Source organism: Mus caroli, chromosome 7 (genome assembly GCF_900094665.2).
Source record: "Mus caroli chromosome 7, CAROLI_EIJ_v1.1, whole genome shotgun sequence".
Classification (NCBI taxonomy): domain Eukaryota; kingdom Metazoa; phylum Chordata; class Mammalia; order Rodentia; family Muridae; genus Mus; species Mus caroli.
Genome location: NC_034576.1, coordinates 69,494,688 through 69,517,176, shown reverse-complemented (window position 1 = coordinate 69,517,176; position 22,489 = coordinate 69,494,688). Strand labels below are relative to the sequence as shown.

Below are 22,489 nucleotides of genomic sequence, written 5' to 3'. Positions count from 1 at the left end.
GTGTGTTCACTGTCACACTGACCCAGAGTGTGTTCACTGTCACACTGACCCACATGTGTGTTCACTGTCACACTGACCCACATGTGTGTTCACTGTCACACTGACCCGCATGTATGTTCACTGTCACACTGACCCAGAGTGTGTTCACTGTCACACTGACCCATGTGTGTGTTCACTGTCACACTGACCCACATGTGTGTTCACTGTCACACTGACCCATGTGTATATTCACTGTCACAGTGACCCACATGTGTATGTTCACTGTCACACTGACCCAGAGTGTGTGTTCACTGTCACACTGACCCACATGTGTGTTCACTGTCACACTGACCCAGAGTGTGTTCACTGTCACACTGATCCAGAGTGTGTTCACTGTCACACTGACCCAGAGTGTGTTCACTGTCACACTGACCCAGAGTGTGTTCACTGTCACACTGACCCACGTGTGTGTTCACTGTCACACTGACCCACGTGTGTATTCACTGTCACACTGACCCAGAGTGTGTTCACTGTCACACTGACCCAGAGTGTGTTCACTGTCAAGACAAGAGTTCTTAACCCGGTTAACTTATGGAGTATTACGTCCTGAAAGAACTGTGAAAGAAGTTGAGGGGGAACAGGCAATGATCTGTATGGCTGGCTGACTGGCTGACTGACTGACTGACTGACTGACTGACTGACTGGCTGACTAGGTGGAAAGGTTAGATCCTAATTTCCATTTATCTTGGGGAGTCGTGAGCCCCTCCTCATGGCCACTTGTTAGCCACCTTTGTATGTGACCCAGCATCTTCATGGTTAGGTAAATCCTTCGGAATATACAAACAGACCCCTTAGCTTCTGCCAACCAAGGTTAAGATGTTGTCTTCTGGCACCTCGGCTTGTGGTTGAGAATCCCCTGCCTTGCTGTGACCTGCCTGTCTGGCTTTCCCACTGATGTAGTTTTAAAGTATCTCCATTTGTGATGTGCTTTGTTCTGTTATAAAACATCAGGGAAGTATCCCCACATGGGAACATGGAATTCGAGGTGACCTCTATCTGTGCTCCTGGGTCATGGTCAGCGTATACTGTCTCCTATCCTTTTGAGGTAAGAGCTTTACATTGATAGAATTCATAGGCAAAAATATTTAAAATTCAAGATGAATTCCAAGGATGTGAAAATGACAACTTACGTCATACAGAAATACAGCTCCAGCCATGGTTATCAGCAAGTAAAATGTAAATCGCCAGCTGCCAAAAGAAAGGAAAAGCCTCAGTCCTCGGGAGGGTCTGGGGGCTGTGATTGTCGTGTGGGGGGAAAGGGAACTCGGTACAACAGGCTTTGAAGAACAGTATCCTAGAGTCAAATGAGTATAAGCTCATCTTATCCTAAAATCCACACAGGAACACAAAAACCCAAACAGTGGAAAGAGCAATGCCGGACATATCATAATACCTGGTCTCAAATCCTACCCCAGAGCCCCAAAAGCAAGCGCGCTATGGTACTTGCCCAAGAAACAGACAGAGACCAATGGAATATGATACTGTTACAGATACAGCCAACAAAGATGTCAAAAAAAAATACACTGGAAAAAATATAGCCCCATAATAAATGGCACTAGGGAAGCAGGGTATCCACATTTGGGGCTCAGTATGATTTATGTTTCTTACCCTGTACAAAAATCAATTCAAAGGTATCAAAGATATTAATGTGAGACCCAAGAAGACTTTGAGTGAAAGAAAATGTATGTAAAAAAGTTCAAGACATTAACATAGGCAAGGGCTTTCTTGAGTGGACTGTCTAGCTCAAGTCATTAGTGAAAACAAGAATCAATAGGGAGATGCCTTGAAATTAAAGGGTTTCTGCACAGCAAAAACCCTGCAGTTAGCATAGGGGTGAGACAGCTTAGTAGCAAGGGCACACCAGATACAGGGCTACTAGGCAAAAGACTTAAGAACTATGAAAATAAACAAAACAAAACACCCAGTCAAGAAATGGGCCACAAGCCAAATGAACACACACACAGAGAGAGAGAGAGAGAGAGAGAGAGAGAGAGAGAGAGAGAGAGAAGAAAACGGAGAAAGAATTCTCAATTTGCTGCCCCTGATTCATGGGAGGCGAATTCACTCCTGGTCCTATAAATCTAATCAAGAGCCTATAAGAGAGAGGCATAGGCCCTGGGGAGAAATCTACTTCTGTTGGTTTGCTCTATGAACATGATATGAGATGCCTTCCAAATATTTATGGTTAAAGCTATAGTTCAGTGCTGCTCTCAAGAGTGAGAGGAAAACTTTCTCTGTGCAGCAGCCAGCAGTTAATACAGCAAGTGATTACAGGGTGTTCTCAGTCCTCAATGGGGCATCTATACCCACCCCTGCCTCAAGGCTCAGTGACCATGATGGGAGAGGGGGCTGAAACACGGTAAGGGCCAGAGGGCAATGGGGAACGCTGGAGATCCAGTCTTCCTGCTATGGCACAGCCACAGTTACTCATTAACTCGCAGCCCCGCAGAAGGCCTGTGCAAAAGCAAGCTGGTCCACATTCCAGCTTGGGTGGGGGAGGGGCTCACAAGGCCCAGCTCTAGCATAAGAATTCTTTGCAGATGACAGCTTAAGGAGAGGAGTCCCTTGTCTGCAGAGGTATGGCCACTGGTATGTTGCCTAAGCCCCAGTGCCCCCATGCACCCGCAGGCAGAGCTTGTTGCCCACGGTGGCTCCTTACAATGAAGAAGAGGACAGAGATGACAGTCTGAGGGATGTGCCTAGGATGCTTTCTCACACCTGTCACCCCCATAACCACAAAGACAGCAAAGTTGTGGCACTTCCTAACCTCAGCACTAGAAAGGATAAGACATGGTTACGGTTTGTCTGGGTTCAGGCTAGGTACAGAATGTCTGCATAGGCACGGCGTCCACCTGAGAGCCTTGTATCTACTAGAAGACAAGAGGAAGCAAGGACAGACAGATAAGAATAACATCTTTATCCTCAGGGGAAAAAAAGCCCTTCTGAATTATAAATGCTTTCCTTATGCTGTTTAACAACTGAGTTCAAACCTTGGGGTCTCTCAGGAGTCGCTAACTGCATTTTGCACTAAGTCTGTTGCTGAGCTGCTGTGAGATTGTGCTTTGTGCTTTAGCTTGTTGTCTTTGCCGAGGTAGTTAATGAAACCGTTCAAATAAACCAAATGTGCTTTTGTTGGGGTACAGGGAGAAAGCCAAACTGGAAATATCCTATGGAAAGTGGAGAGTGCATGTGGACCCTTCCTCCCCTCCAGTGTCAGGGGGTGCTCTGCATGGTCACACTGTTGAGTGGAGAGTGCAATGTCAGGGGGTGCTCTGCATGGTCACACTGTTGAGTGGAGAGTGCAATGTCAGGGGGTGCTCTGCATGGTCACACTGTTGGCTAAAACTACAGAGCTAGCTGAGCTTTCTGTCCTTCTTACCAAGATTCCTGGAATTTCTGCAACCTGCAAGGCTTGTTTTGCTTCTGCCGAATCCTAAGCCATCTTTCAACCTGGCGCTCTGTCAAGTTACACTTCTTTGCCAGTCCATAAATATCAGTCTGAAAAAAGAAAAAAAAAAAAGAAATAAAAAGAAATGAATAAGCAAACAGTAGTCAGAAGAGAGCCAGCAGCCAGCAGCCAGCATGGCATCTCAGTAGGGTAAAGGCAAGACATGGGGGAAGGAGGAGTGTCTTCACAGGCACACCATGGTCCACACACACACACACACACACATGAACTCGTGCGCACACACACACACTCCATGTATCTGTAAAACTAAGGTAAAGAACAGGATCAAATGTCACACAGTCAGGGGGTGGTGCGATAAACAGGTAGAAGACCATGAATCAGGGAATTCATTTTTTATTGTTAGTGAAATCACATTCACACACACAGACCCCAAGCCAAAGCCAAACAAACAGAAAACAGAGAATGTGAGAATCCCAGCTTGTGGATGGATTGCTGAGAAGAAAGGACTGTCTACATATTAGCAACCCACAGGTTTCAGCTGTATGTGTGTGAGTAGTAGAGCTTACAGTGTCAATCAAACATGATTTCCTCACATTTCCTACAGACACGTAAGTTTGCCTGAGAGTTGCTAGGGTGTGTGCAAGACGTGAAAATAGTCACATGTTGATAAGACGTGGGCTAGGAGGCTTTCTGTTACTTCATTCAGTCTTTCTGGTAGTCACAGATGATAATCCAAGGGAACCCACAGCAGGTGCTGATTAGACACTTTCACAATCAAATTGATACATTTTGTCTATTTAAAAATAACCTAAACTATTTCCCACCATTAAGGTCGTGATTATGAAGTATAACAATGATGATGCTTTCTCTGCTGGGAAACAGGAGCTTTGCGGGCTATGATTTAAAATAGCAAACAACAGAGATGATGGATTACTGCCCAAAGATTATGCACTCCACAGTCCACTAGAGCCAGGAAAGACCCACCAAAATACAAGAGGACCAGACCAGTTTTGCAGTGGGGTTTGTCACAGGAGTGTTCTGTACATTAGACCTATGGTCACTAACGCTCTCCTCTTTCACAAGGAACATGTTCTTCACCAGCTTTTTTAAAAATGGCATTGATCTCTTGGTCTTTCATTTTCTAATATAAGAAAATGCCCTCTTAATTCTGTTATAAAAACAAAGCAAAACCCAAATTGCCTAAAGCTAACTCTCAGCTTCCTGTTCAAGACACGGGCTTCAGCTATGACACAGTGGGTCCCATCCCCAAAGGCCACCAGCTGAGACCAAGCCCTAACATTTCCAGAGAGAAAAAAATATAGTCCTGGGACTTTGATGTGAAACCACTTTTAAAATTATTAACCAGAGCTTTACAGTAAATTTAGGCAAACTGCAAATGAGCACTCAGGGGGCTAAATTTGACAAAGTTGGCTATTGGTCATCTAGCAGGTTGTGGCCAGTCAGATAGTTTCTGCTATATCATCTGGTATGGATCACAGTCGTCCAGGAACCAGGACTACAGCACAGTCACCAGAAGCCACACGCTGAGTACAGACAGAAGAGTGACCATGGTTCTATATCTTTACTGAGTGGCTGGCTCTTCACTAACCTGTTGAGAAGACAAGAGACAACAGAACAGAACACATCAAATTCATCAAATTCACTGTTTCCCCACAAAGCAGCCCAACCAACACCCTACAGGTCAGGGATTCTGGAACCACCCCTGGTTGTTGGCTTTGTTTCTTCCAGCACTGTCCAACAACCTGAAGATCTAGATTGGTCAGTCTATGTGACTGCCCTAAAATGCAGCAAGGACTTATGACAAGGCAGCTTGGTGAGCTATGGAAAGACGGGGCAAGACTGACCTTGCTGAGCTCTTGGAAGTCACACTGTAGCTGAGCCCTGAAAAGTGCAGGGGAAGATGGGAAGGGCTCCCATGTGTGGTTCCCTAGAGGTGACAGTGGGGTGGGTAGGGAAGGCTTAAGGATCAGAAAGCAGCCCCACAGGAAGATACAACTACAGAGAACAAACAAGTTTGGGTCACTCCTGGAAGAATCTTGTCTGGAATGTACATGGTGGGTAACATACAGCCTGCTTGCATTTTAAGACCTTACTCTTGTAAAGGTGACAGTGAGGACAGAGACTAGAGGTAGAGATCATGTCCACATTCCCATGCTGTCCTTCTGTGCTAGGCTTCTGGTTTTCACAGCAAAAGCCTCATACCCTAGGTCAAACAAGACAGCAGGATGATACTCCAACCCAGAAGGCACCACATACATTCTCCCTGGATGGAGGAAAAGGATGCAGCAGGGATCCAGGCCACAAAGATGGTGAGAAGGATAGGAAGCTGAAAACCAAAGGCCCAACCCTGCTGCCCCTATTCCGGGACCCTTGAGCACTGCACTCTGCCCTGAGGAGAATGGCAGGATGTAAAAGCACCTGCTACCCACCTCACAGGAGTGGCTTAGGACCACGGGATGAGCATGTGCTAGACACAGAACCCAATGCTGTCAATGCTGGTGACTCTTATATTCACAACAGAAAAATGACTGTGGGCTGAAAATCATGTACTAAGGTAGAAACCTACATACATCCTTACTTCTAAAATAACCTGACAGCCTATTGATTCCCTGAAACAACATGCAATTCAAATCCCATTGCTTGGTGCATCTTCTTCTGTCACAGGGTTATTTTGAGTACCTGGTGTCTGGGTCCTTACAGTGAAAACACCTTGGAGCCCACTTTACCTTTTTAAATATGTTATTCACCCACTTACTCAAAAACATGCAAAGAGCCTCTCCTTACTAGCAGACCAGGTGTTAGAGATTCAGCAGTGAGCAAAACATTCAAGGCCTTGCCTTCTTTCTGGAATTTTCCCAGATCTTAGACCAATCCAGTTTTGTTACTATTGTATCATTTCTACAAGCACCTGATGTGTATCATCTAGAAGATAGCAAACATGGTGTTTCCTTTCTTGTTTTGGGCTACAGAGGCACCTAGCTGAACTCTGAACAATACTGGCATCATAAATGTATTTTTTGACACAAAACCATCAAGACCCATTCTCTTAGCACACAAAGCAAGTGTTTGCTGGGCACCTAAAGCGTGCAGGAAGAGTCCAAGTTGCTATGGGAATGGGAACAAGGACAATTAAGAAGCAAGCGATTGAAAAAGCATCTTTTAAAATAGTCTGTAGAACTCTGTTTTCGACAGACACAAAATTGATGGTATAGACCTCAAATATTAGTCATTAGCATTATCTTTTGTGTGCCAAGGATGCTCTAAGAAGGGCAAATCGAGGAGCCCAGGGTTGATACTGTGTGCACTGCACGTAACCCAACCTATTCTGTTCTGTTGGGCTCTGGGCTGCATATGAATCAAGAAAGCTATGCGTGTGGCCATACATATTTATAGATGACATTGTCATATCACAGCTAGACACCCTGACCACTCTGAAATGTTGCTGCTTTATTGGTGCAAACTACAGCTGGAGAAACAGCCTTGGGCTTAGGAGCCCAGTTGTCTGAATGAATGTAGGTGTTACCCACAGGTATAACTATTCTACATACATTCTAGGATTAGCATATGATTGTAGTGGTTATACTCAGGTTTTAATTTAATACAAAACATTTCTTATCTACTCAGTAACTTGCTTTAAACTTAAGCTATAAATGGAGAAAATGTTTTAGTATGGTGCTGACCAAGGCCCGTGAAGGCCTCACGATATTAGTTTCTATATCTGAATCACTACTCGAGCCGCAACTTTGCCTTTCTGAGTTATAGTCTATCTTCCTACATTCTAGCACCTTTCAGAATAAGCGTTTTTCTTGCTATCTGGATCTGCTACCCAAATGAGCACCCTTTTGTGAGGCAGGAGCAGTAGGCATCAGGAGTCTTTCCCATCACCTCCTTGGTTTGGTAGATAAAGCTCGCCAATACTTCGGGTGAGCTAGATGTCTTTTCTCTCACTTGATGGACATGTCTGAGTTATACCTATGTCAGGTTGGACCTCACTGTTTGTGGAGTTGAAACCAGCACAACTCCAACTTTGTGGGTGTTTGTTTTTTAAATCGGTTTTCCCATGCTGTGGATAGATGATGACGTTCTCGGGGTGGAGCTGTAGGAGCCCTGCAGGGGTGTGGCCCCTATGCAATGAGCTCCTGTCCCCCCCCCCCCTCCAGCTGTGTATTAATTGCACGGCAACTGGCTTTACCTCTCTGGGCTTTGTTTCCTCAGCCCAGTCATGAACATCACCTAGTCTAGTTCTTTCCCAGTTTTGTTTTGATTGTCACATGGACATTTTCTTTCCATAGGAAGCAAGCTTTCTCAATTACTTCAAATATCTTAGACTTCAGAGGTGTTGAGATGACTTGGTGGGTAAATGTGCTTATTAGGTAAGTTTGATGGCCTGAATTTAACCTCTGCAGCCCAGGAGGGGAAGGAGAGAACTGACTCCGAAAAGTTGTCCTCTGATCTTCACATGCATACCATAGCACGCATGTACACACACGTCCGTGTGCAAGCACATGCGTGTGCACGCACACACACACACATACACACTCACATACACACAACCCTTTCCAATGACTTGGAGCTCTTGGTTTCAGCAAGTACAGCTGCTAGGAGCTACACATTCTATATACAATATTATGGACATTAGTTATCCCCAAACAGAAATAGGAATAGAAGGACTCCTCACAAGAGTCCCAATTTTTTACACATCACGAGTGGAAACCAAAGTATTTATTTGGGTGGGTGGCCATGGTCACATAAAGACCCTGGAAACAAAACACAGGTAGTGTCAGGGTTTTTGTTTGATAGGTCGGTCATGTGCAGAAGCTAGGAGCAGAAAGAGCTATAGACAGCTCTTCAGCCATGAGCCACACTACACTCTTTAAGTCTTATGTTGTGCCAAACCTCAGTATACCTTCCTGTGCAAGGACCCCACTGGAGCAATGACACCCCCAGATAATAAGCCCTGCCCAATTCAACAAATGCAGTTTAAATGGTTCAAAACCTTTCCCCTAAAAGGTTGGTAGCACGTAGTCTTGGTTTTTAAAACAGGCAGGTGGTAGCTTTCTTTATTCAGTCTAGACGACAGCCACTTTGGAAGAAGGGTTATTTTGCCTGCCATTTTAACTACGCAAAATAATAAAACAGAGGTGCCCAGACATGGCCTTAAAACTACGAAATAAAATATCTTGTGATATATAAACCTTCAGTGTACTGCACCACCAAAGGATACTTTGTATTGTGAAAGAATTGTGATGCTCTTGAAAATTCTATTTTGGGGGGAGAAATCAGGGCTTCTGCATGTTTCCGTGTATGTTGAGGCCTTGGATAAAACAAGGGCAAGTGTGAATAAATGGCTTCCTGGGGATTTCATGATGAATTTCTATAGGAACACAATCATCAAATTATCAGGTGTCCCCTTCTCCATTCAAATGTTTAAAACTCCCATTAAAATGAATTTGTGATATTATTTATTCATTTATTTATTTATTTGCCTTTTTAAGGCAGGTTCTTGCTATGTATCTCAGGCTTTCCCTGGAGTCACTACATAGCCCAAGCCAGGGGCAAACTCGTAGTAATCCTTCTGCCTCAGGCATAAGCCTAAGTTGTTATGGAATTGATTGTTAATGAATGCATGATACTACAGCTTCAAGCAATGCTTTAACTACTAATGCCAGTGACTTTCTAATGCATATCTATACTTTATCACATTTGAGATGCTACAGCGTCTGTCAACAGAGCAAAACAATGTAGTCAACGAATGAAACCCTTTGATGGTCAAGTGGAGGTTCTTTGTTGTATAGACAAAGTAGGTCAAGATGTCTAAACCATTAGGAAAGGGGGCCCTTAAGTCTACAAGCAAAGAATTGAATTGTTACTTACATGTGATGGTTTGCTTGTGGAATGCTTGAAAAAATTCTCTAAGATGGCATTTGGTTTAATTTTGTGCTGTGTCTGTTTAATGCCAAGTGCATTTGCTAGAGGTGTAGCAACAAACCTACAAAATATGAGAAGAAGGTTTAAGAAGTAAGAAGTCAATGCCCATACCAAAAACGCAAGCTGTACCTTTAGATGTCTGGGGAAAGCTTGGACATTTGCTTGTATTGTTCTAGTTAGGATGCTGAGTGTGCCCAATAAGCCACATTGAAAAGCTTAGTACACAGGGTCTGTGCTGTTAGGAGCTGTGGTAAACCATCAAGAGGTGGGCCTAGTGGGAAGTCCTGAAGTTATTGGAAGACTGTCTTCTAAGGGGGAGGGACCATAGGACCTCAGAGTCTTCTCTTCATTTCCGTTCTGTTCTGCCACATGCTTCTTCTATGCTGTGACAGCTTACGAGAGCCCAAGTACTAAGGCCACTCAACCTTGGACTGGAAGCTATGTTTGCTTATTGGCCGGGCAGTGGTGGCGCATGCCTTTAATCCCAGCACTTGGGAAGCAGAGGCAGGCGTATTTCTGAGTTCAAGGCCAGCCTGGTCTACAGAGTGAGTTCCAGGACAGCCAGAGTTACACAAAGAAACCCTGTCTTGGAAAACCAATAAATAAATAAATAAATAAATAAATAAATAAATAAATAAATAAATTGCTTTGGGATATTTTGTTGTAGCAATAGAAATCTGACTAATATACATTGCCAATGGAGCTACATACAGCCAGTCTGTGCCCACCAAACGTTCCAAGGAGACAGCTGGGCATAGTGGCTAATGATTAGAACCTAACACTTGGGAGGGTGATAGAGAAAGACTACAGTGTATTTGAGGCCAGCCTAGGATACACAGTGAGTTCCAGTGTAGCTTCAGTATCTCAGAAGACAGACAAACAAAATAATAACACCACAATCTAAGACCTACACACAAGCAATCATTTATGATCATGTAAACATGCTACACTACACAATTGTGAATTTATTTCATTGTGAGTCCATGTACATTTATGTGCAAGATTTGGGAGTTAGGATGAAATATTATATTTAGAATTTCACTTTAAGAAAACCAAGGGTTAAATTAAGTGTTCATCGCTTTATAAGAAACTGAAAATTTGCTTTCCAAAGTAGCTGCACCATTCTTCACTCCTGTCAATAACATGCCAGGTTTCGAGTTACCCCAAATCCCCAGGTGCTTGGCTTTGCTGGCAGCAGAGATCACACTGACTGTGTTGTCGCTTCTCCCCATTTCCTGTCAGAATTGTCAGTATTCCTAACTGCTGCTTTAAGCTGACTCTCACCTTATTTTTCCAGTTTCTTAAGGTAGAAATGTACTCTTAACCTGAGCTTTCTTCATTTTTACCTAGAGGAGTAAAAACTCTCCCGGTCCTGCTCCTTGCACATTCTAGAAGGTTCTAGTGCAGTGCACTTGCTCCTTTTCATTCCATTACAGACGTTTCTGGGTTACTGAGAGATTCCTGGTTATTTAGAAATGTGTTGATGTCATTTTCATTTACCTGCTAATTTCCTGGTTTCTACCCTCCCTTCCTGTGCACAGTTGCCATCCCCTCCCATTCATGGAGACTTGTGTTTTGGTCTGGCACATGGCATGGCATGGGGAGTGCCCTCTATACATGAGAAGAGCAGACTTGCTGCCGTTGGATGGAGTGTCTGAGAGGTGCTTGCTCAGTTTGATGGTTTATAAAGCTTAAACCTATTTCTTTCTAGCCTTCTGCCTACTTATTCTCAGAGGTTCTTCTGGAATTATAATACATCTTAATTTATAACGTCCAGGTTCAAAATAATAACAAATTACTTTCAATGGGATAAAGAAAACATCATTCATTCTCCCTTTATATTATCATAGAAATATATGTCTTTATATATTATGTCTTTATATATTATGTTCTAATCAACACAGATTTATTGCTATTATTTTATGCAACTAAACAAAGAGTATAAAAAAGTTTTCCAAGTGAAAATGTAGTCACACTAAATTGGTGGATTTTTAATACCCGTAAGTAGTATCATTTATCAAAAGCCTTTACAGTCTTATTTTTTCACTTCAGTCATACCGTCCTTAATTTTACAATTTCCCTTTGGCCCTCTATCTTGATTTATGATTCCCATGATTTTATTGCTGCTGTGATTTGCTGAGTCATCGCTTTCCTGCTTTCATTTAGTTCCTAGGCATACTGTTTCTGATTCTCTGAAAATGCTTTAAGTGTCCAGTGACTCCAGCATCCTTGCTTTCCCGGAGACACTGTCTTCTGGGTATGTACCACAATCTCCCAGTTCTAACATGTCTGCTTAGGTCTTGTTGCATGTTGGTGGTGATGCTAGACCTCAGATCGCCTTCCTCCTCAGTTGTTTGGTCTCGTTTGCCCATCTGTGAGTTAAGTCACTCTGAAAACCTGAAATGCATATTCTGTACTCTGTCATGTGTGGGTACTGGCGTCTCTAGCCCATCAGGTTGCTACGCAGCTGATGACTGGACAGAGACTTCCTTCATCGCTGGGAGCCAAGAGGCCTCCTAGTCTGCTGGGGGCTCTGCTCATATGCTGGGATCCAGCACCCTGGGCAGCCAGGCAGAAGAATTCGACCTCGCTTTCTGTTTACAGAGTGCATCAGAGCCATGGAGAGGTGAGAGCTTAGGGACTTCTGGAGTCTTGCCTGGACCTGCACAAACTGTTAAACATCAGATCACCCTTCAAGATTTCCAAGAACACGTCAGAGCTATGCATGGCTCCACCCCACCTGACACCTCAGCTCTCCACTTTTCATTTAGAGTCTTTGGCTTAGTCGAATTTTTGTACCAGTTATTATTATTTCCTCAATCAGCCAACCACCTTTAACTCTTCCAGGAATATACCCTTTTAAAAACTGTTGGGCATGCTGTGAGGAAGACGGAATACAGACAACAGCATTGTGACAGTCAGGTGATGACAAGTCTCCATTAATAATGCTTTGCAAGACTTCAGCTTTCTCCTTGTAGTGTCTGCCAGGCTGCAAGGGTATATTGTACACGTGAGTTCTTGGGTTTTGCTTTTAAATTGTTTGTTTGGGGCTTTGGTTTTGGTTTTTAGTCTCATTGTGCATCCCTGACTGGTCTGGGATTGACTGTGTAAAGCAGACTGGCCTTAAACTTTCAGAGATCCTCCTACCTCTGCCTCCAAAGTGCTGGGATTAGAGCAGTGTGCTTGAGCTCTTGGCCATTCGGGGTTATTACAGAGATAGCTAAGGGCAGCCCAAATTAAGCAAACCTCAACGCTCTTCCCAGGATTCTACTGTTTTTCTTAGACAACACGCCCTGTGTCATTATGAATCTTTGTCTAATTGTAAAAATGTTGACTCTGAATATTCCTGCTAGTCTTTTTACACAAAAAAAGAATTTCAGAGGTCCTTACTTATGACATTTTTGTAACCTCCTCAATGTCGGGGGGGGGGGGAATGTGTGTGCATGTGCTTGTGTGTATGTTCATGTGGGTGCACAAGTGTGTCTGAGTGTGCATGCACATGACTGTCGAGGTCAGAGAAACATCCCAGATGTGGCTCCTCAAGAGCTACTCACCTTGATTTTGGGGACAGGTTCTTTTATTGATCTGGGGTTCCCTGATTAAGCTACATCAGCTGGCCCACAGCCCAAGAATCTGCCAGTCTTTGCCTCCCCAGCTCTGGGCTTACACGCGCATGTGTAATTATACAATCATATGTGACATTTTTATGATTGAACTCAGGTCCCCATACCAAAGCATAACCACTGAACTCCCCGACCTGCCTCTCAGCCTTTCCCTCTGTGGTTTTTAATTTGCATCAGCCTAATGATTGATCATATTGATTAGCTTTTCATGTGCTTACTTTTCATTTGTGCATTTTCGTTGACTCAACTCTTTGCTTGTTTTTTTTTAAAAAAAATCTACTTATTTATTTACTATTGAGTTACATAGTTTGTCTTATACTCTGAATTTTAATTCTTCAAGACAGATAGTATACACACACTTTCTCCCAGTCTGTGGCTTATCCATTTGACTTTTGTCTTTAAAAATAATTATAGACTTTTTGACATATAAAATAGATTATTTTAAAATATGTAACTTTATAAATATATAACTCAGTGGCTTTCAATTTCTCTTCAAAGTAGCCCAAGCAATTATTATTTTATTTTCCATCTTTACATCTTAACCTTTTCTAGATATTTATAAATTAAATAGGATATATAATTTTTCATATAGATGATATATAATTATTCATATCATCTTCTTTCACTGAGTATGATGTCAGAGCATGTGCTGACAGGAAGTCTGTTCCCTCCTCTTGACAGCCTGAAGTATAGGCACACAGTGTCCTTTAAAAGCAAACATTTTAGATCTTTCCCAAAAGAAACGAAAGCACACGTCCAGCCATGTTCCCACACTCAGATGTACAGTGTTACTCACAATGGACTTACAATGTAAATAACACAGGCGTCCATCAAATAGTTCAAATACACTTGTATGGTGTACAAATATATGCGAAGAGTAGTCAGTCTTAAGAAGAAAATATTAATATTTATATGCATTATATGTGAAAAAATCTCAAATACTTGTTAAATGAAACACATACATACAGTGCTACAGTCTGTAATTCGGGTTATAGATAATTCTAAAAAATATAAAGTTAAAATGATAGAAAGCAAATGGATTAACAAGGATAATAAATAGAAAAGGATAAACGGACCTATCCACATTGATAGGCATCCATATCATAATCCTGGAGATAGTGGTGTGACTATTTGAATCAATCTTTTAATGCACTACATGAAATTAAAACTTCAATTAAGCTGAGTTTTAAAACTACAAGTGTAGTACACTAGGTATGTGGTCCAAGCTGCAGTCTCAGCTACCGGGAAGGCTGAAGGTGTGGATCACTAGAGCTGTATGTTCAATGCCCAGCTGGACAACAGAGAGACCCAACCTCAAAGGGTCACAAATGAAAACAAAATATTCAAATGAGGGCCTGAGGAGATGACTCATTGGATAAAGCTTGTGCCATGTCAACGGTGAGGACCAAAGTCTGGACCCCCAGAAACCAGGTAAATGCAAAGTGAGCCTGGCGGCCTGCTTGCCTGTGACTCCAGTGCTCAGAGGCCAAGACACAACAGGAGCAAAATCAACGCAGAGGAGGAGAGTGTTTGCTTGTTTTTTTTAAAGCTTACAGGTCAGTTGCTGACCACAGTGGGCCCTCTAACACCAATTAACTATCCAGAAATATCCCAGGCATGCTCACAGGCCATCCCCAGAACAAGCGAGAGACATACAGTCAAGCTCTGGGCTCAACTGAGAGTCTCTGCTTTAATTAATAAAATAGAAATCAATTTAGACTGACATCAGCCTCAGGCCTATACAGGTGAGTGCACATATCTGCACACACATGTGCATCCACACATGAACAAATGTGCACACACAAACACACACACACACATACACACACACAGTTCAATGTATCTCAGTTAGTAGGGCATTCACCTAGTCTGCCTCTAATATCAGCCCTTGGGAGACAGAAGTAGAAGGCTCATTACTTTAAGATCACCCTCAGCGAAATAAACATTGTGGCCAGCCTGTGCTACATGAAACACAGTCTCAAGAGCACTCCCAAACAAATAAAAAGAACCAACCCCAACAGGAGGAGGAATAAATAAATAAATAAATAAATAAAATCCTTTCTCCAGTTCTGACAAAGACTGTAACCTCTGCCAGATTTTGTCCATTCTGGTACTTCAAAAAGTTTCTGTTTAATTACAATCTAGAAGCTTGGTGTGATGTTTTGTATATTCTTGGACCAGGGAGTGGCACCATTTGGAGGTATGGCCTTGTTGGAATAGGTGTGACCTGGTNGGAGTAGGTGTTTCACTGTGGGTGTGGGCTTAAGACTCTCACCCTAGTTACCTGAAAGTCAGTCTTCCACTAGCAAGTCTTTGGATGAAGACGCAGAAGCAGAACTTTCAGCTCTGCCTGCGCCATGCCTGCCTGGATACTGCCATGCTCACACTTTGATGATAATGGACTGAACCTCTGAACCTGTAAGCCAGCCCCAATTAAATGTTGTTTTTATAAGGCTTGCCTTGGTCATGGTGTCTGTCCACAACAGTAAAACCCTAACGAAAACACTTGGTTATGAATGATCAGATGATCAGCCCCTTATTTCATTTTTTAAATACAGAAGTTAAGTAAAAGTTTCATAAGGTAATGTGATTAAAAAGAAAGAAGTATTCCAACTTCTAGACAGACTAAGTTCTACTGGAGAAAGCCCATGCCACCCAGAGACATATAAAAAGGAAGTAGCTTGCACTGGATGAACGGAGAGCAAAGCGGAGAAAAATTCTGCTGCTGACTGTGTTCAAAAAAGGAGGGGAATTAGGTCTCGGTGTTATATCAATTATGCAAGCAACAATGCAGGCACACACAGCATGAGAATTCCAAAGTCACATGAATGAAGACAGGCTGCCATCATCAAACATTCTGCTCTAATTTACAGTTTGTATGAGGCCATTTCTATCCATTCCTGTGAGTTAACAGTAGATAATCATTTCTCAACTTCTGAAAACTACTGAAAATTGGTTTCTCAGGACTCTATGAGATGGTGAGGAAGGGGAGAAGCTGGGACCTTCTCTGCATACAAAGGCATGAAAGAAGTGATGTGGCTTTGCACCTTTCACCTTGGGCCTCGGGGGATACCCTCTATCCTCTGTGGAACTATCCTATACTCCATGTCTTGGGTTAAACTCTTCAGGGGCTAAGCTCTGTTCTACAGGGACTGTCCAGTTCTCATGTGTTGAACTTTGAGTAGGCCTCTTTGAAAACCATATTTCAAAGACATTAAAGAATTTATAGACGGTAAACCAGCAAAAAACTATTTGTCTTAATCTAAATAAAATGAATAAATACATAAACAGTTTGACAGTATCAAATGTATAAAATCTGTGAAGGCAATTCACATTTACAGGAAAATTTCTCTTTTTTTATTAGATATTTTCTTCATTTACATTTCAAATGCTATCCCGAAAGTCCCCTAAACCCTCCCCCTGCCCTGCTCCCCAACCCACCCATTCCCACTTCCTGACCCTGGCATTCCCCTGTACTGGGGTGGATAATCTTTGCAAGACCAAGGGTCTCTCCTCCCATTGATGGCCTACTAAGTCATCCTCTGCTAGATATGCAACTAGAGACACAAGGTCTGGGGGTACTGGTTAGTTCATATTGTTGCTCCTCCTACAGGGTTGCAGACCCCTTTAGCTCCTTGGGTACTTTCTCTAGCTCCTTCATTGGGGGCCCTATGTTCCATCCAGTAGATGACTGTGAGCATCCCCGGGTGGGGCAGTCTCTGGATGCTCCTTCCTTCCATACAGGAAACTTTCTAAGCTTTTTCTTGATTCCCAGGAGATATTTGCTTACTCTCTTCCACTATCAGAAGCATTGTACTGTGAGATTCAAAAAAATGTCCACATAACCAGAAAAAATCAAACAAACAAACCAACCAACAAACAGCCCCTCACTCAAGTCAACAGTGTTGAGCCTGATGTCATGGCACGTGTGTATGAGGACCACTGAGCACTGAGGATTAACCTCCTGCCTTCCCACCTGCAGATTACTCATGGTTTTTGTACCATCAAAACTGTACTTACAAATACTTTTGTAAGAAATAGAAAATATGTTATTTAGGGTAAAAGTGGTTTAATTTATAACAAATAATGTAGAATCCCAAGGAAATGTAAACTTTTATCTTAATTTATGAAGTATGATCTCTCTGCCAATTTTTCCTATCTGACTGAAAGAAATATGTTTCTGTAGCATCGCAGACTTGAAAGAACTGAGCTGGAGAGATGGCTCAATGGGTAAGAGCACTGACTGCTCTTACAGAGGACCTATGTTCAAGTCCCAGCACCTACATGGTGACCCTCAACCATCTGTAACTTCATTACCAGGGGATCAAACACCGACTTCTGACTTTTTCAGGCACTGCACACATGTGACACACAGACATACCTGTAGGCAAAACTCCCATACACATAAAAATAAATAAAAGAGAGAATAGAAAGAACCCAGGATGCGTTGTTGAGAATTAACTTGATAAGGAGTTAGAAGATAATGACTACATGTAATCTCTTGAGAAAGCAAGGGCGGCCCTAAGAATTAAAGAAGGGATTTGTCCCTCACTGTTGTTAGCCAGGCGAGACATAGACATAGAGACTTGGTATGTGATGCTCTGGCAACCAAAAGGATACCCTGTCTCACTGGCTGAGCAGATACTGGAAGCAATAGTTGCCCATTGTTAATTATTAAACGGGAAGGGCAGGAGCTAGAGAGATGCTCCATGGTTAAGGGTGCTGGGGCTCTGCCATAGAATCTGAATTCAGTCCCCAGCATCTACTTAGTGCAGGTCACACGTTCCTATAATTCCAGCTCCATGGGGTCCAATGCCACCTTCTAGCTTCTACAGACACCAAGATACATGTATCATAAAGATGTACACATAAATAAAAGTAAATACTTGTAAGGGAAGGGAAAAGGCGTCCTAAGTAGGTACACATAATAAAAAAAAAATGTTTTTTAGAGAGAAGGACTTTTCAAGTGCACTGAGCCACAGTTCAGGGGCAGACCAGGGGTCTCTTCTTCATGAGAGCAACAGTCCATTTTTGACCCAAGAGAAGCTGCTGGTTTTTGGTGAGTCCATGAAACAGAACTGGTCAACCAGACACTCCAGGTGAGGCCTCTTGCAGATGGTTATAAACAGGTGGTTTGTGCATTTGATCTTGGACTACTTGATCTTTATTAGGCCTGTCTTAAGTCTCTCCAGCTCTTGCCATTCAAACACACTTTTTCCGCTTCAAATGAACTAATGTGCTCACAGCCGAGCCGAGGCCACTACAGAAACTACACATGAGCGTTTGCATTTGCTTCCTGTTGTCAGAACACGAATACAGTTTTATTGCAGGGTTGAATAGACATACAGTATATAGAAATATCTACACAAATTAAATCAAGAAAAAGGTTTATTACTTTCTGAGAAAGCAAACTAACATTGTTTCCTGATTTCCTTCTGCTTGGGAGGACGGGACAACTAACTACACAACTTAAAAATAAGCTACGCTACCCAGAGGAGGTTGGTTTGCTCCTTAATGAGACATTTCTGATGGTTTCCAGACATTCTAGAATGACAGTTCGTCTTCAAGAAATAGTTTTTTTTCTAGCACTGTCACAATTTGCTATTAGCAGTGATAATTGAACAAATCAATGCAATTCACTGTGATATTCCCACGCAAGCCCACATCATGCGCTCATCATAGCTGTCTCCCCACACTCAGCCTGTCTCGGCCTTGTTTGATTTTTACTGTAAGAGTAAAGTACGCAAAAAAAGGGGGGGGGGTGGCTGGAGAGATGGCTCAGCGGTTAAGAGCACTGACTGCTCTTCTGAAGGTCCTGAGTTCAAATCCCAGCAACCACATGGTGGCTCACAACCATTCATAATGAGATCTGATGCCCTCTTCTGGGGTGTCTGAAGACAGCTACAGTGTACTTACATATAATAAATAAATCTATTTAAAAAAAGAGTAAAGCATACAATGATACTCACACCTCTAATTCTTCCTGCAAATAATGTTTCCTGTGTACTCTGAACAAGGGACTCCCTAAGGACAAAGTCTGGGACTTTACCATTATAGAGTCAGCAATAGCAGGGATGGGAAGGGAAACACGTAAGTACTACTTACTTTTCAAAGAAGTATCTGACGACCATTAAGAGAAGGGCATATGGAATTGTGATGTACAAGTGGGAAGCTTTCACGAAGACAAGCCCATCATGATCTTCCAGGTCTGACCACTTTATTGTCGGAGGAAGCCAGTATCTCTCCGACCAGAACCATTTTCTAAACGTCTGAAACATTCTAGAACAATGAAGAAAAGAATATGTTAGATTCGTATATTCAGCACTTGGAATTGGGATTTTGTGGAATGCTGTCCTTGAAAACACCTAAAGCAGGATCTGAAAATCAAGGTGAGAGACGAGCTCTCACTTCTTCCTCTGCATTTAACAAGGAAACTGCACCCAGCGCCCCCAGGTGCTGAGGCTCTGGGATGAGAAACCCGAGCTTAACACGCTCCTCTTCATGGTTTGGGACACATACATGTGGCTATTTCAGATATTTGTTTTCCTCATATAACTCATGATATAAAAATAATGTAATGGGCTCACAGCTTCCAAGTATCAAAGATCAAGCTCCTGAAAGTTTCAATGTGTAGATAAAACTTCCAAGCAGTCTAAGACATTTCCTGGGAGAGGAAGGACGAGGAGTTTACATGATGTCCCATCCGTCATCTTTTTATTTGTATTGTTCTGTGGTAGTGGGGATTGAACTTAGACCTTCACTCAGGCCAGGACTCTACAGTGAGATTCGTGCCTGTCCCCCTTTTCATTCTGAAGCCAGTCGTCACTAAATTGCATAGACTAGCCTTGTACCCATTTTGTAGCCAGGCAGACTTCCAAGCTGTGATCCTCCTGCTTCGGCTTCGTAGTTGCTAGGAATACAAACCTTCGCCATTGGGCATGGCACCCATTAATAATTATATTTATGCAGACTCTCTTATCTGTGAAGTACTGTGCTAGATGTGGGGGCCACAGAAGTTAATAACTAAGGCTCCCATTGTGAGGACCAAATAGACTTGTAGGTGAGGCAAGCCTGTTTAAAATGAGTAATTTTGATACATATTTTTTAGGTACCATAAAATTGTCCAGTTCTAATGTGTTAGTTTTGTATCATCATCATCACCATCATCATCATCATGTTATTATCCTTAGAAGTTCGTTTTTCTCTAATGAGAGACAGAAACAGGGTGGCTCAAGATAGGAGGGGAGATGGGAAGGAACTGGGAAGAGTAGAGGGAGTAGAAACCATAAGCAGAATATAGTATGTGGGGGAAAATCTATTTTCAATAAAAGGAAGTAAAGAATCCTAACTAAAACAGAAAAATAAAATGAAGAATAAAAATACAAGATGCTGTGAGGCAGGCTGGACACTGGGCCCAGCCTAGATGTGTCCAGTAAAGATGGCCAGCGGCGAGTGGATGTGACCCATGGAAGATGGAAAAGCAGGAATGGCAGCGGATCAGCAGCAAGCAGCACTGACAAGTGACTTGGATCCTGTTGCTTCCCTTTGTTGTCTCAACAACCAGCCCAGAAGTGTCTTTGAGCACAGAGAAATGGGTGGGGATTGAGGGTGTAGCTCAGTGGTAGGATACTCTCACATACAAGGCTCTGGCCTGAGTTTGACCTTAGCATACCTCCCCTACCATCCCAGAAATATCTATGCAGCTTTTCACACCTAGGTATAGCTTAGAACAAGGGTAAATATTTGGGTCAATCTACAATTCTTACAGATTTTAGAAATCAATGCAAGGTAAAGCTTTTTACCAACCCTGGGCTCATCATTCAAATCAGAACTAGGTATGAATGTAAGGACAAATGTATCTTTTGAGGAGTTTGCCTCTGCAGATTTGTGGCATTATTGCCTCTGACATTAATTAAAACACCAGGGCTAGGAGCTGATAGCAATGCAATGAGTTAGGGGTCACCCTCCCCCACTAGTATTGTTTAATAATTACTACATAAAATAAGTTGCTCACTCCTAAAACACAACTCAGAGAAACATGGATTTTTCTGCCTTGGAAAAAAAATACAGCTTTTCAAGCAGCTTAAAAGTTCTGCAGGAGTGAATCCTTAGCATTAGATGCCAGCAGAGCTTCAGATTTGCTGGGAACAATAGTCAGTTTAATGCCCGGTCACACCAAGTAAAGACAGCCAACAAAACAAACAAGTTAATAGAAGACAGAGAGGAAGCAGAAGAAAACAGCAGACTCCAGAAAATGTAGCTCACACTTAGAAATAAAGCTTACTCCATACTATGTGCCCTTTCCCTGGGCAAGGCTATCAAACATCCACGACGGGAGATGCGGGGGTCTCAGAGCCCTTTGTTCATACAAAAGTCAAGAAGAACTCAAAACGAAGCACAGATCTAAATGTTATACAACAGAGCCAAAGTTATATGACTCCCATAAATAGGATAATGGAGTGAACCTTGGTGACCTTGTCTCAGACCAGGCCTTCTGAGATGACAGGCAAAGCAAAAACAACAAGAGCAGAGGTGGATTAAAAGAGATTAGAGGGAAAGACTCTGTGCCTCAGTGGGACCCAAAGGACAGAGGAAAGTCTGAAAGTGTGTCTCATAAGGGAAATGTTTCAAATATGCATAGAATCCTTACAACTAATAGCAAGGCAAATAGCTCATCTTTAGAAAGTATCTGAATAAGCATTTCACCTGAGACACACACACATGGTCAGTAAAGTAAGCACAAGAGGAGATGCTCTACAGTATTAACCATGAAAGAGACATGAGCTCAAACTGTCACTTCCCATCACCAAGTGTGACAACAAAGCCTAACAAACACTGACAGGCCCCAGAGAAGTCAGAGCTCCAGGCACTGCCCTTGAGAGTTTACATTATCTGCTGATCACTCCTAGATAGCAAGAAAATCCAAAGGATTCTCTCACAAAGTGGATGACTCCTAAAACCTTATCTTAAGTAAAAAGCCAGACACAAACTGCATGGCCTATCTGAGCTCATGGCTATGATACATTCAGAATAAACAGTTCCATGGAGACAGAGAGTATGTTAGAGACTGTCTTAGTTAGGGTTTCCATTGCTGTGAAGACACAGACGACCACAGTAATTCTTATAAAGGAAAACATTTAATTGGGGCTGGATTAAAATTCAGTGGATCAGTCCATTACCATCTTGGCAGGAAGCATGGCAGCATGTAGGCAGGCATGGTGCTAGAGAAGGAGCTGAGAGTTCTACATCTTGATCCACAGGCAGCAGAAAGAGATTGTGGACCACACTGGGCATAGCTTGAGTATATATGAGAGAGACCTCAAAGCCCACCTCCACAGCAACACACATCCTCTAACAAGACCACACCTACTCCAACAAGGCCATACCTCTTAATGGTGCCACTCCCTATGGGCCAAGCATAAAAACACAAGAGACTATGAGGGCCAAACATATTCAAACTGCCACTGAT

The 22,489-nt window shown here is 42.6% G+C and overlaps 1 protein-coding gene across 2 annotated transcripts in view; it reads right to left on the bottom strand.

Moving 5' to 3' along the window:
* The window catches only part of Cers3 (ceramide synthase 3), a 94,167-nt gene that overhangs the window by 42,303 nt on the left and 29,375 nt on the right, over positions 1–22,489 (bottom strand). For both annotated transcript variants that reach the window (XM_021169033.2, XM_029479087.1), the window contains 4 exons: positions 19,126–19,299; positions 9,344–9,458; positions 3,419–3,537; positions 1,170–1,227 (listed from right to left, as the gene is read on the bottom strand). In XM_021169033.2, the coding sequence (XP_021024692.1) occupies positions 1,170–1,227; positions 3,419–3,537; positions 9,344–9,458; positions 19,126–19,299 (466 nt within the window). The remainder of the gene's footprint in view (positions 1–1,169; positions 1,228–3,418; positions 3,538–9,343; positions 9,459–19,125; positions 19,300–22,489) is intronic.